The following is an 18,272-nucleotide window of genomic DNA, read 5'->3' as shown; positions in this document are numbered from 1 at the left end:
TATATGGATCATAGGAAGGTACTTCAAAAAGTTCTCGGTCTCACCCAGAAACAAGGGGCATAACTCCCATTTTGGGTCAGAGCTGTATACTGTAAAGCCTTTTATTCTATCCACATTCACTGGATATGAGCAATTGCATGCTCTACTACTAGGATATAAGCTCATATACCATGAGTAGAGAAAAACAAAAATGGTGGCACGTGTTGCTGAACCAACCAAGGATGAAATAAAAACTCTACTCGAAAACAAAGCCCCAAAAATTATCAGTTATTTAAAAGAAACAGAAATAACTAAAATAATATAAACACACACACACCCCTTCATCGCCTGTTCCACACTCCAGCCCAGTTGGTGGCAGTAATGCACGTTTAAGTTGGTTTGCCAACTGCCAAAAAACCCTAAAGAAGAAGAATAAAACCCCAAAAATACAAAAAAAGCAACACAATATGGAATGAAAGTATATATATGTTATTTACCAGCTTAAGGTCGGTCCGTATGGTGAAATACCGTGACCGAGGTCTTGAAAGTACTGAGCGAGGCCCTCTGGGCCGAGGTCAGTATTCAAGGCCGAGGTCAGTATTCAAGGCCGAGGTCACGGTATTTCACCATACGGACCGACCTTAAGCTGGTAAATAATATATTTATTTTTTTCTTTATCAAATTCTAACAGAAAATGAGAGCGCCCGAAAGGGAAAACCGAGCTGAGCCGCCATTTTGAATCCTCATTCACGGCTGTAATGCAAATGGCTTCCTCCTCGGTATACAAGTGCACTTCCATGGCAGGAAAAAAAACATTTTGCCGCCTATGTAGTCCCCTATTTACTGTATACAAATAGGAATCATTCAGGATTCAGCCATGTTTTTGCTCAGTGTGAGCAACAGTTACAGGTTTTTAGCTTTCTCCTGAAATGTTTTCTTTTATTTCTTCTTCCTCAGGGTAGTAAAACTCGCTTTCACTGTAAACACTGTCGTTATCGCTATCCATGCTGTAAAATTAATGCTATTCTCCTGAGAAATGCTGGCAAACATTTATAAGATTTTTGATAATCTTATAAATAAATCTTATTAAAAAAGATAAATATTGACAGAAAAAATGCTACTATGTTTGTTGTTGTGAACGAGTGAGTCGCCAAAGGTCCATAACCGGGGTCCGTAACTGGGGTCCGTATCATAGGATACGGACCCGCTCGCCAGCTAATCAGAGCGCAGGATTTGATGGAAACCGGACTGTGAAAAAAATAATTGATGGTAAGAACGTATCTTTTTTTTTCAAGAATTATAATTATAGCATTTTTCACAAATTGCTCCTGTCATTTCGCCAGTTTGTTTAAATCCTAAGCGGAAATGATTTTGTCGGACATTTTGTATAAAGTTTTTATATATCGAATTTGCAAAAAATAAAAATAAAATGCTCTGTTTCTCAAAATCCAGTGAATGTGGTTAGAATAAAACAGTTATTCCACTCAATCTCATCATACATGGCATTCCTGGTATGCAGTGGTTAGTAACAAACAAAAGTGGTCCAAGGGTCCAAAGGACAACCGGTGAACTGGTGACAGGGTCATGGGTGTTGAAGGGTCACTAATTTGGACCATAGGGGCATGAAGACTAGCCCATAGGGTCCAGTCCTGGAGAACAGAAGAGCTCCTGTAGCACAAACTGCTGAAAAAGTGACTGCTGGCTAAAACAGAAAGGTTTCAGGCACATCAACAACAGGCCCAGTAATGGATGGTTATGGATCTTTCTGGATGTTTCTGGTCAAGCAGTGCTTACTACAGCTGATGAAATGAAACACAGACCCTCTCTTTTTGTGCTGCTGACACTAGAAGAGCTGGAGTTTTCTAAATTAGCATGACTGACATGATAAGCATGTCGTGACAGCTGATTGGATGGTGATGAGTCTGGTGAGCAGATAAGTTATTACAAATTGAACTTATTACAAAATGTGTTCAGACTAAAAAAAAAAAGCCACTGACGTTAAATTTCATCTGGTATCTGTATCCTATACTGTATATGATATGGATCAATTCCTGCTCCAATAAACATCCCTCCTCCTGCAGGAGTGTCCCCAGCTGCTTCCCGCTGATCGCATCCTGGTGCCGGTGAACGTGGTGAAGCCCATCACCCTGCGTGCCAAGAACTTGCCCCAGCCACAGTCGGGTCAGCGTGGCTACGAGTGTGTGCTCACCATCCAGGGGGCAGAGCAGAGAGTCCCCGCCCTCCGCTTCAACAGCTCCAGCGTGCAGTGCCAGAACACCTCTGTGAGTGTATGATCTAAATGCATGGATGAAATGTCGTGTAAAAGTGTGCACGTTTTTAAAAGATGAGCTACATAACACATCATAAACCTTGCATAACATGTTAATAACATGCTTTGCACCATTAATATATTATATGTTAATAATTAATAATAATATTAATGCTTTAAAGCTAGTAGCAAACCATTTGTAGAGCACTTGGTAAACATGTTGTAGCCTCTATGCAAATATAATTAAACATTTGGTGTTTTAGTTATGACCTCACCTCATATGACCTCATGTTCACAGCATGCTTACTGTATAAGCCATGAATAGATTCTATGTGTATCCCCTACACAAACATAATTATGTAATTACTAATGGCTAAAACCTGGTTACAAATCATTTGTACACTATTCATAAAGCTTCTATGCAAAGAATCATAAGCGTGGAGTTTTAATATTGACATCATCTACATCATAACATGTTCATAACATGCTTATAAGTGATGAATAGATTCTATTTTGACCTGGTCACTAACCATTTGTACACTGTTTTTAAAAACCTGTATTCCCTGTGCAAACATAATTATGCATTTATAATTAATGACCTCACCTTATAACAGGTTCATAACATGATTATAAGCCATTAATAGACAATGACTTAATAATCTATTAATGGTTAAACCCTGGATAAACCATTTGTATACTATTCATCAAGCACATGCAACTTCTATGCAAACAGAATTATAAACATGGAGTTTTAATAATGACATAACATGTCCATAGCATGCTTATAAGCCATCAATAGATTAGATGCTAACTTGATCACTAACCATTTCTACACTGTTTGTAAAAACCTGTAGCCCATGTACAAACATAATTATGGATTTAAAATGAATTATCTCACCTTGTAACATGTTCATAACATGCTCATAAACATTGATAGACAATGCATTGATAATCAATTAATGGTCAAAACCTGGATAAACCATTTGTACACTATTCACAAAGCACATGCAGCTTCTATGCAAGCAGAATTATAAACAATGGGTTTTAATAATAACAATCTTATAACATGTTCATAACATGCTTATAAGCCATCAGTAGATTAGACATTAACCTGATCACTTGTATACTATTTGTAAAAACGTGTAGCCCATGTACAAACAATTATGGACTTAGAATTAATGACTGCACCTTATAACATGCTTATAAACATTAATAGATAATGAATTGATAATCTATTAATGGTTAAACCCTGGATATGAACCATGTATACACTATTCATAAAGCACATGCAGCTTCTATGCAAACAATTATAAACAAGGGGTTTTAATAACATCACCTTATAACATGTTCATAACATGCTTATAAGCCATGAATAGATTAGACAATAACTTGATCACTAACCATTTATACACTGTTTGTAAAAACCTGTAGCCCATGTACAATTATGGATTTAGAATTGATCTCGCCTTATAACATGTTTATAACATGCTTATAAGCCATTAATAGATTAAACGTTAACCTGATCAGTAACCACTTATACACTGTTTGTAAAAACTTGTAGCCTGTGTACAAACAATTATGTATTTAGAATTAATGACCTCATCTTAACATGTTCATAACATGCTTATAAGCATTAATAGACAATGAATTGATACTTATTAATGGTTAAACCCTGGATAAACCATTTGTACACTATTCATAAAGCACATGCAACTTCCATACAAACAGAAGTACAAACAAGGGATTTTAATAAAAACATTGTCTTATAACATGTTCATAACAAGCTTATAAGCCATGAATTGATTAGACGTTTCAGATCCTGGTTACAGAGCCTTTATGCATAGAAGTTGTAGACCCCATATATCTCAACTTATATAAAGTTTGAATCATGACCACACCTTACGACATGTTCATAGCATGTTTATAAGTATTAATAGATGATGTATGTGTTAGCTGTTATTGACTAAAACCTGTGTACAAAGCATGTGTACTAGCCTGGCAAGCCAGACTAAATGTGAATATTTAGCCTGGCCTCGATCCGTAGACATTTCCGACGGGTGTGGGAGGAATAAACCGCTGTCTTTCAAACTGTCTCTGTGCGTATAGGCCAACGCTCTGACCAATCAGCGCAACAGTGACTGTGACGTAGTCAGAGCGACAGAAAGCAGTGGGGGAGGCCTTGAAATAAATAATTTTTCAAAATGCGTATTAATTAATAAACAGGTTCTAGATATTAAGAAGTTTGGAGATAATGACCACAAGTTTGGAGTCTGTACCACATACTTAACATACACTCTTATTTTTTTCAAGTGTTTTTCAAGGGTTTGCTTAAACTGTTTTTGAGAGTTTTTATTTAGTGGTGTTTGGTGAAATAATTTCCCTTAAATTTAAAATAACGGGAAAATAAGAAACAATCAAAAAGTAATGTTTCAAAGCTGTTTATTAATTCTTCGTACTGCACAAACTAGCCCCATCCTTTTGGCTACGAGCGGAGCCAGCTGGTAGATCAGACTTTTGCCATAGCCGGTCGGCAAAACAGCGAAAACGTCCTTCTTGAAAAGGAATGAGCGGAGAGCCTCTTCCTGCTCATGTTTCAACGAAAACTCCAAGTCTAATTCTTCTAAAACTGATTCCAAAGCGGAGTCAAACGCGCGCTGTTCACTAGCCGTAGCCATCTTTCCTGTTGCGCTTTCTCCAGCGTCGCGCAGCTTTGTCGTCACTCCTGCAAAAGCCCGCCCAAAGAATCCAAATAAAAACCTTGCGTTGTGATTGGCGGGCACGATTTGATGCCCGGGGTGTTTTTGTTTATATGGTGCAAGGCTAGACCCACTCGCTAGGCAAAAATATTTTTGGCTGCTAGGCGGGTGGGTCTAGTTTACTAGGCTACATGTGTACACTAACTGTAAATAATACTGTATGTAGCTCCTGTACAAACAGGATTATAAACATGAAGCGTTAATATTGATCTCTCCTTATAACATGTTCATAAGCCATTAATAACCGATATGCTATTCATGCATTAGTGCTGAAACTCGAATGTCAAACCCTTTGTATATATTTATAAAGCACATATACAGACGGCACCATAACGTTAGGAAGTGTATAAGTGCAGCATTTATTTGATGACGTTTACATTGCCAGTTATAAAACCTGCATGACAGCATGAATAAGTGATGTAATAAGCAGCCTATTAGTAAGGTATTATTTAGGTTTTTCTCTAAAGGGAGCACCTGTAACGAAAAGTGTGAGCAATCCGCAGCATGAATTATTAGAGTATGTCAAGAACACGTTACTCTGAGAGCAGCGAGGTGAGGAGGTGTGGGATGTTCTCTTTCTTGTTCTTCGTTTTTGAAGAGTCCTTCTCTTTCCTGCTTGCTCTCTTTTTGACTCTGTTGGTAAAAAATGATAAAAGCTTTTTTTTAATCTGAATACCATTTCTCAAAGAGCTTTCTCTCTCTCTGTCCATCTTTGTTTCAGTACTCGTATGAAGGGATGGAGATGAGTAGCCTCGCTGTGGAGCTGATGGTCATCTGGAATGGAGATTTTAGCATCGATAACCCAGCCCAAAACAAAGGTGAGCCGAAATATCAAGGTTACATTTCTCTTTTTTCCCCTTCCGAACTCTCCACTTCCACTGATGCATCTCTGAGGAGAAGGTACAGTGTGTGCCCACCTGTTAATTGACCTTCCAGCGCTCACCAGCTTAAGACAGCTGATCCTTAGCCAGCTGTCGCACACAGTACTCGAGAGAGAGAGAGAGAGAGAGAATAAGAGCCTGTGCTCCTTGAGAGTCCCTAAAGCATGTGTTCATTTCCAGCCTCCAGCTCCATCCAACTGTACAATAAGACTGAACTGTGAGTTGAATAGTTGGAACAGTCGAACTAAAGGAAAGCACTGTGGGGCATCAAATCCAGATGGGACCAACATCTGGAAGAAACTTACACATATGAAAAAAATAAATAAATCTAACATCGTTTTTACCGGGCGGCATGGTGGTGTAGTGGTTAGCGCTGTCGCCTCACAGCAAGGGTTTGAGCCCCGTGGCCGGCGAGGGCCTTTCTGTGCGGAGTTTGCATGTTCTCCCCGTGTCCGCGTGGGTTTCCTCCGGGTGCTCCGGTTTCCCCCACAGTCCAAAGACATGCAGGTTAGGTTAACTGGTGACTCTAAATTGAGCGTAGGTGTGAATGTGAGTGTGAATGGTTGTCTGTGTCTATGTGTCAGCCCTGTGATGACCTGGCGACTTGTCCAGGGTGTACCCCGCCTTTCGCCCGTAGTCAGCTGGGATAGGCTCCAGCTCGCCTGCGACCCTGTAGAACAGGATAAAGCGGCTACAGATAATGAGATGAGATGAGACCTTCTGACCAATCAGATTTCAGAATTCACCCACAGGCCAACTGTGCAACTGGGAAATAATGTAAAAAATAATGCTGGTTTCGTGACAGAAGAAACGGAAACTTCTTGTTCCTGTAGTTTATGAAAACCCATAACTTGGAATAGTTGGAATTCTGGACATCATTTTAACACGGTGGTAACCACAGTGGACATCAAGAGTAGGAAACTGTAGGATGTTTTATGGCTTAAAACTATACACAGGTTTTAAAAATGTCATCGATGTTTAAAATACATACAGTAATGTGCAAAACTCTTAGCCCCCTATTTTTTTCATACAAATTTTGCTACAGATTTCTATTTTATGACTTCTACATTATTGAGTCAAAACATTACAAAAACATTTTAGAGTTCCAAACATTGCTTTTTTCCAGCACAAAATTAAATGTTACAGAAAGAAAAATGTCTGTATCTGAGCAGCGTATTCCATAAGAGAGCACTTTTCAGATTAAAAAAGAAAGCATAATGAAGGCTGCTGGGTTTTGGTGTAAAATGAAGAAGTGAGTGTGACAGTCAAAGTGTCCAGAAGAACTGTGGCTGGTTCTGTAAGATGCTCAGGAAAACCTACAGATCATTTCCACATAAAACTGCACTCACTGGGCCTGAGACAGAGATTTTTTTTTTAAATCAACACCAAATATCGACTTTGTTTCATTCATTATGGCTTACTGATTACTGTTTATAGTATTGTTTTAATGTTGAAACATTTAATTTCATTATTTTTCGCCCGTAGTCAGCTGGGATAGGCTCCAGCTTGCCTGCGACCCTGTAGAACAGGATAAAGCGGCTACAGATAATGAGATGAGATGAGATCGTTTTTACCTAGAAGTACTACAGGATTATATTCCCCACTCTCCCCTCCTTTGAGCGGTATTTTTTAGTCTCAGGTATAATTAGTGCAGTTTTATAAGGAAATGAGCTGCAAGTTTTACTGAGCTCATAAAACATAACAAAACAAAACATAAAGTCCTAAAGACATTCCCATGTCAGAAAACGTTCAGAAAAAAGTTACAGCTTTCGCTCTGAGTATTGCAAAATTCTAAGACTATAGACTCTTTCTGTAAATGCTAAATAAATGTCTTACTAAAAAACTTTTTTGAATAAAAAACAAAACATTTTAGATTGTGAAAATTCTCCAATTAAAAAAAAATCCCTTGAGGAAAGATAAATCGTTTCTCCAATTGTTTGAGTGGAAAATTTTAATCGTAGTGTGCAGTGATTATTATATACAATACTTATTGCCCATTCTTTTCAGGGGTGCCAATAATTCTGGAATTGACTCACCCTTTGGTGCTTTCTTAATACTTAAGAAAATACTTTAGCAAGCTGCATTTTACAGTGATCTCATATCGTGTTTATGAACCAACTTGCAAGTAAAAACAAACAAATAAATAAATAAAATAAAAAAGGCTTCAGATTTGGGCAAATTTCAGCAATTCGAACAAACATCCTGTTATGGTTTGTGTGTGTGTGTGTGTGTGTGTGTTCATTATCAGTTCCCATAAACTTTGTGTGATCACCACCATGCCAGACAAATCCGTGCAAAGCTGAGAGACGGCATATGGGCTTCCGAAGTTCTCAATCACATTTAAGGAATATTTCATGATCCAGAATGTGTGGCATTGTTACAGGATTGACGTGGTGATTTTTTGTGCAATTATTCTGTAGTTTTCATGAAGGAGACAATTGTGTGGGAGTGATATTAAATATTCACAAGCTTACTTGACTGTTAACAAAACATACACAGCATGCTGAAAAACAGAGATAATTAGCCAGATAGAATCGCTGGTGGTAAAAGGATGTGCAGTTGGTGCGATTTGCCAACAAACAGGCTTCCAACCAGGACAACCGGTGCACACACGCTTGATACTGTGGGCGATACTGCTGTAGGGTAGAATACTGGAGTCGGATTGATGAGAAAGTGTATTATTTTTGTACAACAGCACAAGAAGTTCTGGCTGTAACATGAACAATGAGAGAGAGAGAGAGAGAGAGAGAGAGAGAGAGGCTGGTATGGGAATGACTGTTCATTGCAGTTATAACATAACAACAGGAACTAGCTTGTCTCTTGGATGTTCCACAACATTAGAGCTAACTATAAACTGTTAAAATGTGTGATGTTTTGTACATTAATAAATTAAACATTGAAACTGTTGGCAAATCTCTGTGGTAGAAGCAGAATAACACACTCCAGACTGTTCTATTATGAGGTATATCAGGTGAAAATTCAAATTCAATCCAAATGGCTTGAAACTGCTCTCAGTGAATTCAGAACTCGATGCAGACCAACATACTTTTTACAGAATTCAAATATGTTTATCCGTTCTTGAGATATTACAAATCAAAGATTGAAGAAATGGCTTAATTTTTAGAAAACTGCCGTAATATTCTGTATGAGGGTCACATGGTCCAAAATGGGCCTCATTAACCAATGAGATCATTTTTTCCCTTAATAATTCTAATCCCCTCTTTGTGCTCTGTAGGCCTTTGTACTGTATTTCTCAAAAGTAGGGCCTACTAGTGTTTATATGAAAGAATATAAATGATTATTTTGATTAATATTCACAGCTTTCAAGGCGAACCTCGAAAAAACTGTCTGATCCACATCCAATAAACAATTCACATTAACTCAACTGAAATCGACACTCGCGTTTCTGACCTCCGTTTTTTTTTATCTTATTCCGACCACTAAGATCTCAATATTTTTCATCAAAACAACTCCAGTTATATTCTAAAATAGTTATTTATTTACAGGAATCAGTTTGATTTGAAAAAAAAAAATAAGTAGGTAAAGCTACAAAAACTCACTTCAAAGTCTCCCGTGAATCTGAACATCAAAACTAGCAGAGGGAAAATTTTGCTGAATCCTTCATCAGAAACAGTGAGAACGAGAGAACATCCCTATAACAGTGATCTGACTGATATTGACGAGTAATCCAGTGGGAAACTGATCAGGAGAGAGAGAGAGCCTGACTGCTTTCCCGTGACTCAAAAAGAAAAGCACTGGCAGTTTCCCGACGTCCCGCGAGCAGAGTTTTTATTCTGTTGTACCGACTTCAACCTGCCGTTACTCCCAAAGTACTGAACAGATCTTAACCAGATACATTTCTGTGGAAAGCAGAGATTATAAGCTTTTTAATGAGAGTATTCACGATAGAAAATATTCAAGAGTTAAGCAATGACAGGTTTGGAAACTGAGATGAGCGTCTGCATGCGGAATTTTCACACCACGCCCAGCGAACGAGCTACTTCTGGTAAAATCATGCGCTCTGATCGGTTCCTTGGCGGGCAGTATTTTCCCGTAATGCCTGAGGGCGATTGTGGACTTTCTTTCCAAGATGCTGGCTTTCAATGTTGCAGAAAAAAATAAAAGCAAAATGACGAAAAAAGATGAATTGGAAATCAAAATGGAATCAAAAGCAGCTGAAACACAAAAGACAAACAAGAATCAGCGAGTTATTCAAGAAACGAGCAGTGAAGAATGTTCAGAAACCGCTAACTGCTAACAGAAATTCAGTTTTGAAACCGCTAGCCGTTTATTCTGCCTGCGTGACTCAACTATGTTACCAATATGACGTGACTGAAAGCAGCATCATGCTTCATTATAATGACAATCGATTTTAATCTTAGAAATAAAAAAGCCGTATAATAAACTCCTTATTAACCGTTGCTTGCTCGGTCTTTACGGCTCGGTCCGAACCGTCAAGACCTCAGTCTGATATTTCCCTGTAAATACCTTGTGCTCAGTTAATAAGCTGTTAATAATGCACTGTCGGGGTAGCAGCACTCCGCTTGTGCGTAGTGCCGCATCACACCACCCCCGGCATGCATTATTTCCGTATAACAGCACGGTCTGTCATGTGTTATTCCTTACATAAATGAATAACTACTGGAACATGAATACTATATGCCTGAAATAACATAAGTATCAGAAGACACACTAGGTAATGCTTACAGTCGGGTGTAAAAGTTTGTACACCCTTAAAACCAAATGTAAAAGTGTAGTATATTAAATAGTCGATACCAGCACTCCGTTACGTGTCAAAAATGGTCAAATAGTGGATACTAGTAACAGTGAAAATAATTTAAATATTACAAGTTCAAATCAAGACCTTCTAAACAATCAGATTCAATAATTTAACAGCCCTGTGGTATAGCTATAACAATGCTCCTGATAGTTCATCCTTCCAATCCTTCTACCTTCTCCCTCCATTCTGATTCGATCCATTGGATCATATTTTATTCCACACAGTCCCACACTGACAAGCTAATCATACAAAACCCAAACACAGCCTACATATGACCCAGTGGCGAAGCGTTACTATTAGAGCTGGGACTTGAGCTCAGCCAAAACTTAGCCAGACACCAAAACAGCAACAGGGTAAAGGATTTTGTAAGGGATTAGCGGCAGGCTGCCAGGTCGCTCCGTTGTGTCTAGCTGTCGATGTTGATTTTAAAAGTAACTCAGTAAATTACACAGGGAAATGAATACTTAAGTCTGAGTGAAAAAATACTGTGGTGAGTGCAGCGTGGAAGAAGAGTCTGGAGACAGAAATCTTAGTTTCGCGGTCGTTAGTCTGTAGCTCTCGATAGATAGCACTGGCTTGACCGCTTTATTAGCATTTGCTAACACTACTGATGAACGCTACACCGGCTGGAAGGTGACATCACTGCTGCGCTGACGGCGCTGACTCACGGTTAAGCTCGCGTTGGCCTTCGAGAAGTCCGAGGGCGATAAATTTTTGGTCCCTCCCACTATAAATCAAAATCTGATTGGTTAATTAATTAATCTGTCACTTCCTACATAAACATACACTGCCATGGCCTTCAGTCCCGGCAATGAAGTCCGAACCAATGAGTGAGCAGCTCTAAACTCTTCTCAGCCTACAGACAGCATACAAAACAATCTCACTGGATAACTCGATTTTAATGTTTTCAGGACAGTAATTTCTGTCCTTTCATTTCTGAAGCAAATTTGATAGAAAACGAGGCCAAATTAGAATCAGAAGAGAATAATTATAATGAAATTATGAAAGAATGAAAGAAATTAAATATGACGTGAAATACTGATATGTTTGGGCTTCTTTGAACGCCTAAAAGGCCCCTCTGATATGACGGCACTCTGACTATGTGTGACAGCGCCGTTCTCAGACACACACGGCTGTTCTGCGTTCCACAAAGACCTTTTTTTTTTTCAATTCAAATGCTGTACTAAAATACAAGTAAAAGAATTCTGAGTTGTGCTGTGTCTTTAATGCTGCAGTACTGTCACCGGTGCATTTATGAGCTAATTTAGGCAGAGGAGGAGAGAGGAGTGTAAAAGTGTTTAATGTCCTGCCTGAGTGCTGCATACAGCGAGTCACAAGCACCGAACCACCAAAACTGCACAGTTCCGGGGGAATAATTTGATGGATGGAACATCTACTGGACCGGCAATTAAGAAATGTCTGTTGCAGTTGCTATGGCGATGGAACCTTAGATGAAAGAATGAAGAAACCCATGACAGCAAAAAGGGAGAAGGGGAAACTAAAAGGAGGCATTAATTATAATTCAATTAATTCAGTAATTAATAAAAGAAAATAATAAATGAATAAAATGAATAAAAGAAAAAAGAAAATAATAAATGAACAAATACCCAGAGTACAACACAAACAGAACTGTCAGATTCATATTTAGACATATTTGACATGCTAATGTAACCTCTCCAGCAGCTAATTACAGTTTAGTAGCTTTAGTAGCTAGCTAACACATTATCTTGTAATTAAAACAATGTTAACTACCATTAGAACAACTATTATGTCATGTAAACTAGTGACAAAGCAATTAAAACTAGCTAACGTTGTGCTATTATATTATGTAAACCAGAAGAAAGGGTTTCTAGCATGTTAGCTAGCATTAGAAGAAATATAGTGTAATTAACACTGCTAGCAGGAGTTTCGAGAAAGCTAGATGCAGTTAGATGAACTATTATGAGATTAAATCCATCAGCCAGGTTTGCTAGCAAGCTAGCTAACACTGTTGCTGCATTCATGTGCTATGGGAATTATGGTAAATACCAAACGCCGACATGGAAAGCACACATGAATGCCCCCTCTTGTGGTATTTTCCACTGGGCAACTCGTAGAAAATTTTGATACACGAGTTGCCGAGATGAGATGAACTTTAACCTTTTCAACATGGCGGCGAGCGGTACAAGACACTTGAATGCTAAGCATTGTATGCTACTAAAGTTTTTTTTACTAGTACTAGTGGATAGTTTTTGGTGTCTATGCAATGTTGCGTCATTAACAAGTGTAATATAATACGTTAGAAATCAGTTTCCTTTAAAAATGTGTTATGGTTTGTTTTTACCTATCCAGAGCAGACGCTATTGCTAACGATAGCTAACTAACTATTGCTAACTTGAATCTGGTCCACCATCTTTAATTTGTCAACAACAACAAAAGCATGTGAACGCAGCACACTGGTAAATACCACTTCCCAACTGGAAAATATCATCTTCCCATTGCACATGAACGCAGCATGTGTGATCATATAACCAAGGTCTAACAAAATAGCTAACCGCATGCTATATATTGTATAAAGCAGTTGTCAGGGCCCTTAGCAAGCTACCTAATATTAGACTAGCTATTATATGTTTCAAATCATTATCCAGGCTCATTAGCTAACGCTGCCGTGTTATATTCTGTAACTCATTATCCATGGTCTAGGAACCTAGCTAACTTATAAACTAGACAGTCTCAATAGCAAGCTGGACAACATTAGATCAGATATTTAACATTTAAAATCATTAATTGGGGTTACTAGCAAGCTAGCTCAAATTAGTCTACAGTATTATTTATTCATGAAAAGGATTAGCTGGGCATATTAGCAAGCGAACACTGTGGTATTATGTTGTGTAAATCAGTTTCCAAGTTTGAGCACCTTAATTAAAGGTAGATTATTATATTGTGTAACATAGTAGCCAGGGTTGCTAGCAAAGTGTCTAATATTAATATTAGACTCGCTATTATGTGTTTTCGATCATTATTTGTGTTCGCTAGCAAAAGAGTTAGCACTGCAGTAGCATGTTGTGTAACCCGATATCCAATGTCACTAGCAAGCTAGCTAACATTACGAGTAGACTAGGTTTGCTGTCAAAATAGCTACAGTTTAGCCGACTATTATACCGTGTGAACCTTTACTCAGGGTGTTATGTAATTAGCTCTATTAGCCGAGTTCACTAGCGAACATTGTGCTGTCGTGTTGTCAGCCTGTGTTTAAGGTCTAGCAGACTAGCGAAAAGAATGTTATTATAGTGTGGAAGCCATTAAACAGGGTTTTATCTTTCATTCTCATCGGTTACCAAGTTACAGGTTGGGAAAGTGCAATGACTGCCTGAGGTGCAAGTAATATACATTGGGTTGCTTTATTTGTTTTAAATTGAGATGCTTTGGACAAAATGGACAGAAAGGTTTGAGTTGCTGATGTTTTCTGTCATTCACTGTGAGACAAGTTAGCATTTGTTTCTTAATGTGTGTTAAAGCTTGCATGTCATGCACTGACCTGTTCTTCCATTCTCTCTCTCTCTCTGTTTCTCTGTCTGTCTCAATGTCTTCTCTGTCTCTCACCCTCTGTCTATATCTCTGCCTGTCTGTCTGTCTCTCTCTGTTTCTCTGTCTCTCTCCCTCTGTCTATGTTTCTGTCTGTGTCTTTCTCTCTGTCTGTATCTCTCTGTCTGTTTCTCTCTGTGTCTGTCTCTCTGTCTCTCTCTCTGTCTTCTCTGTCTGTCTCCCTCTATGTCCATGTCTTTCTCTCTCTGTCTGTCTCTCTCTCCCTCTGTCTGTTTGTCTATGTCTCTCTCTGTCTGTCTCTCTCTGTCTGTTGCTCTCTATGTCTTCTCTGTCTCTCCCTCTCTGTCTGTCTGTCTGTCTGTCTGTCTCTCTCTGTCTTCTCTGTCTCTCTCCCTCTGTCTATCTCTGTCTGTCTATCACTCTCTCTGTCTGTCTCTCTGTCTCTCTCTCTCTGTGTCTTCTCTGTCTGTCTGTCTGTCTGTCTGTCTGTCTGTCTGTGTCTTCTCTGTCTCTCTCCCTCTGTCTATCTCTGTCTGTCTATCACTCTCTCTGTCTGTCTCTCTCTCTCTGTGTCTTCTCTGTCTCTCTCTCTCTGTGTCTGTCTGTCTGTCTGTCTGTCTGTCTCTCTCTGTCTTCTCTGTCTCTCTCCCTCTGTCTATCTCTGTCTGTCTATCACTCTCTCTGTCTGTCTCTCTGTCTCTCTCTCTCTGTGTCTTCTCTGTCTGTTTGTCTATCGCTCTCTCTCTCTCTGTCTGTTGCTCTCTATGTCTCTCTCTCTCTGTCTCTCTCTCTCTCTCTCTCTGTCTCTCTCTCTCTCTCTGTTTACAGTCCACCTGTATAAATGTGACGCGAGGCGTGAGAGCTGTGGTCTGTGTCTGAAGGCTGATCCGCTGTTTGGCTGTGTGTGGTGTAAAGGGGAGAAGCGCTGCACTCTCAAACAGCACTGCCCTCATCCACAGAGCATGTGGCTCCAACACAACGGCATCAACAGCAAGTGCACACACCCAAAGATCACCAAGGTGAACTCTCTCTCTCTCCTTATCTCTCTCTCTCTCTCCCTCCCCCTCCCTCTCTCTCTTTCTCTCTCTGACATTTGGTCCTTTTTCTGCTGCCACCTGACGTGTACCATAAATAAGGACCTCACCCCAGAGTGCCATCAAGAGTCATCAAGCCAATGGTTCAGAAACAAATGGAAAATAATAGTATTCTCATTAGACTGCATATATACAGTATGATGATCTTTTTTTTTGTATGTCACTGTACCTACCTGTACCTGAAGAATCCTCCATCAATGATCCTTATCATCACGGAGATGAGATAGTATGCTTCTGTTCTAGCTCAGCGAAATCATTCCCTGATTGTGTAAGTCTTTTATCTTGCTCAATTGATATTCCAAACAGTTTTAATGTTCTGATCCACGGATCTTGTTAATGGCTCCTGGTTGGTTTGGCAAACATCATTTTCTTTGTAATAGATATGTTCTCAGCTCTACATTCATGAGCAGTATATTTAAGGTATTGTGCATCAGTGAAGCTGCTCACAGTTTGAGTCCCAACAACCTTCCTGATTTGCTCATTGTTGTACGCATAGCTATAATCTGCATCAGTACCTTCATTTTCCTTGAGTATATTATTTTGCTTCCAACTGCCTCTCACCACGCTTCTCAAACACTGGGTCCAACATAGTTCAAGCTTCCTTCTCTGTTCCTCACTCGGGTAACATGGTTGTGTCCCGTATGTTAACCTTGAACATGCAAAACTTTCTAATAGTTTCTGACCAGTGTGCGTATTTATAGTTTTATCGGTTAGAACATGGCGGAATTCAGTAAACTTTGCCATTACTCGTTCGATACGATAACTGGTAAAGCGCACTGCTTTATCGTTCCTGATAACTTAGCCGAGGGATGTAAATTGCTGAACATTCTCTGTTGCTTCATCTCCAACACTCATGAGAGAATCTTTTCTAGCAAGTTCATCACTGTTAAATTGTTAAACACCTGCGTCTTGTTTTTATCCCCCTGGCATATAATGTATGGGGATATAGCTATCGCAGGCGGCACGGTGGTGTAGTGGTTAGCACTGTCACCTCACAGTAAGAAGGTCCTGGGTTCAAGCCCAGTGGTTGACGGGAGTCTTTCTGTGTGGAGTTTGCATGTTCTCCCCGTGTCCGCGTGGGTTTCCTCCGGGTGCTCCGGTTTCCCCCACAGTCCAAAGACATGCAGGTTAGGTTAACTGGTGACTCTAAATTGAGCGTAGGTGTGAATGTGAGTGTGAATGGTTGTCTGTGTCTATGTGTCAGCCCTGTAATGACCTGGCGACTTGTCCAGGGTGTACCCCGCCTTTCGCCCGTAGTCAGCTGGGATAGGCTCCAGCTTGCCTGCGACCCTGTAGAACAGGATAAAGCGGCTAGAGATAATGGATGGATGGGATATAGCTATCACTCTGTCCGTCTGTAAATGTTTTAGTTTCCGGAGCATAATTCAAAAACTATTAGGAATTTTTTCACGAAACCTGACAGTTATGTTAAGTGACTAGAGGAGTTGTGCCTTTTGACATTCTGGATTTCTGTGATTTTTATTTTTTCTGTATTTCCATGGCAACCAATTCAATTTAGGATATTTTGGAATGGGGTTTCATGTGGGGGCCGGGTATGTCATCTCCTGATGACTCTTGTTTTTGAATGATATTGTTAACCCAAACCGATTACATGTATTGTTGAGTAACGCAAGTAGATTTTCAGCCTCAGGAACAGATTTGCAGAAGAGGACTACATCATCGGCGTCGAGTATCCATCTGATCATTTCTAACTGTAGCCAGGTACAATCTATTGAATGGCAAAAAAAAAACCACACACATTGTATTATTATGATTTTTTTTTCATTCTCCGATATTTCATCATGTGAAATATGAGCAAAATGATTTCTTATAAAGTCTCTAGCCCTGTTTTGTTTCCTGAGGCAGAAGACAGTCACTACGTTTACATGCACATAGAGAGAATCGAATTTCTGCCGTTGCTCGACTGAAATCGAAGTTCAAAATGCCATGTATACACCTTAATTCGGCTGAAATTGAACCGAACTTGATTTCTCGGAATCGAGCTACTCAACCTAGATTATGCGATTTCTGCCGAGCTACTTAGTGCATGTAAACCCTATCGAGCTAGTAGTCGAGCTACTTACTGCCCCTTCCGGAAGTGACGAGTGACGAGACCACAAGCGGGAAACACAACAGCCTCGGTCGGCATGACAACAGTAGTAGCGAGCAGCAGAAGAGGTCAGGAGGAACAAACGAAGAAGAGAAAATGGCGATGTAGAGCTCACTGAAGTGTGGGTGGAGCACAGAGGACGGCAGGACAAAGCTTCTGGTACTAATAGGCTTTTTATTGTCAGACTTTTCAGTTTAACAGCCTACTTTTATTCTTGAGAGAAAAACACACACACACACACACACACACACACACACACACACACACGCGCGCGCGCTGTGTTCTAGTCCCGGGATGAGCTCTCCCCTCTGCTCTCCCTCTGCCTCCTTAAATAGGGCGCGGTTACTGGGAAGACACACAAACACAGGTTAATTACCGTCAGGTGTAGTGATTCTGCCACTCACCTTCCCTGGCTCCGCCCTCCTGTCACAGACCGGCGCTTGACCACACCCCCACTGCCACAGGCAAGCAGAAACGTGCACTTCTGGAGCAATGAGGAGACAGAGTTCATGCTCATTCAGCTTAAGGAGTTGAATATATTAAAATTCATGGACGGGAGAAAAACGCGCAATGGAGAACACGGAACTGATAACTTTATTTATACTCTTGAATAGCTCTTCTTCATGACGACAACCGGAAGTGTACCAACACGATGGGGCGTGTAGCGCCACCTGTGGCTCAGGTGCACAATGCACCTCACACAATAGCTCGATTTCCTTGTGTGCATGTAGGATTGGATTTCTCTGGCACCCCTGCTGGGACCCTTAGCTCGATTACCGACAGCAGCTCGATTTGGATGTGCATGTAAACGTAGTCAGTGTTTTTGTCATGAGCAGCTACTGGGATTTTTTTGGCCAAAGTTAAAAAAAAAATCCTCT

At 39.9% G+C, this 18,272-nt stretch overlaps 1 protein-coding gene across 2 annotated transcripts in view; it reads left to right on the top strand.

Annotated features, from left to right (window-relative positions):
• plxna4 (plexin A4) overlaps positions 1-18,272 on the top strand; it is a 778,998-nt gene that overhangs the window by 589,654 nt on the left and 171,072 nt on the right. For both annotated transcript variants that reach the window (XM_060903436.1, XM_060903437.1), the window contains exons 10-12: positions 2,061-2,261; positions 5,726-5,822; positions 15,019-15,209. In XM_060903436.1, coding sequence (XP_060759419.1) covers positions 2,061-2,261; positions 5,726-5,822; positions 15,019-15,209 — 489 coding nt within the window. The remainder of the gene's footprint in view (positions 1-2,060; positions 2,262-5,725; positions 5,823-15,018; positions 15,210-18,272) is intronic.

Source organism: Neoarius graeffei, chromosome 21 (assembly GCF_027579695.1).
Source record: "Neoarius graeffei isolate fNeoGra1 chromosome 21, fNeoGra1.pri, whole genome shotgun sequence".
Lineage (NCBI taxonomy): Eukaryota > Metazoa > Chordata > Actinopteri > Siluriformes > Ariidae > Neoarius > Neoarius graeffei.
Note: the sequence above shows the minus strand (reverse complement) of the source record. Positions and strands in the feature narration are given on the sequence as shown.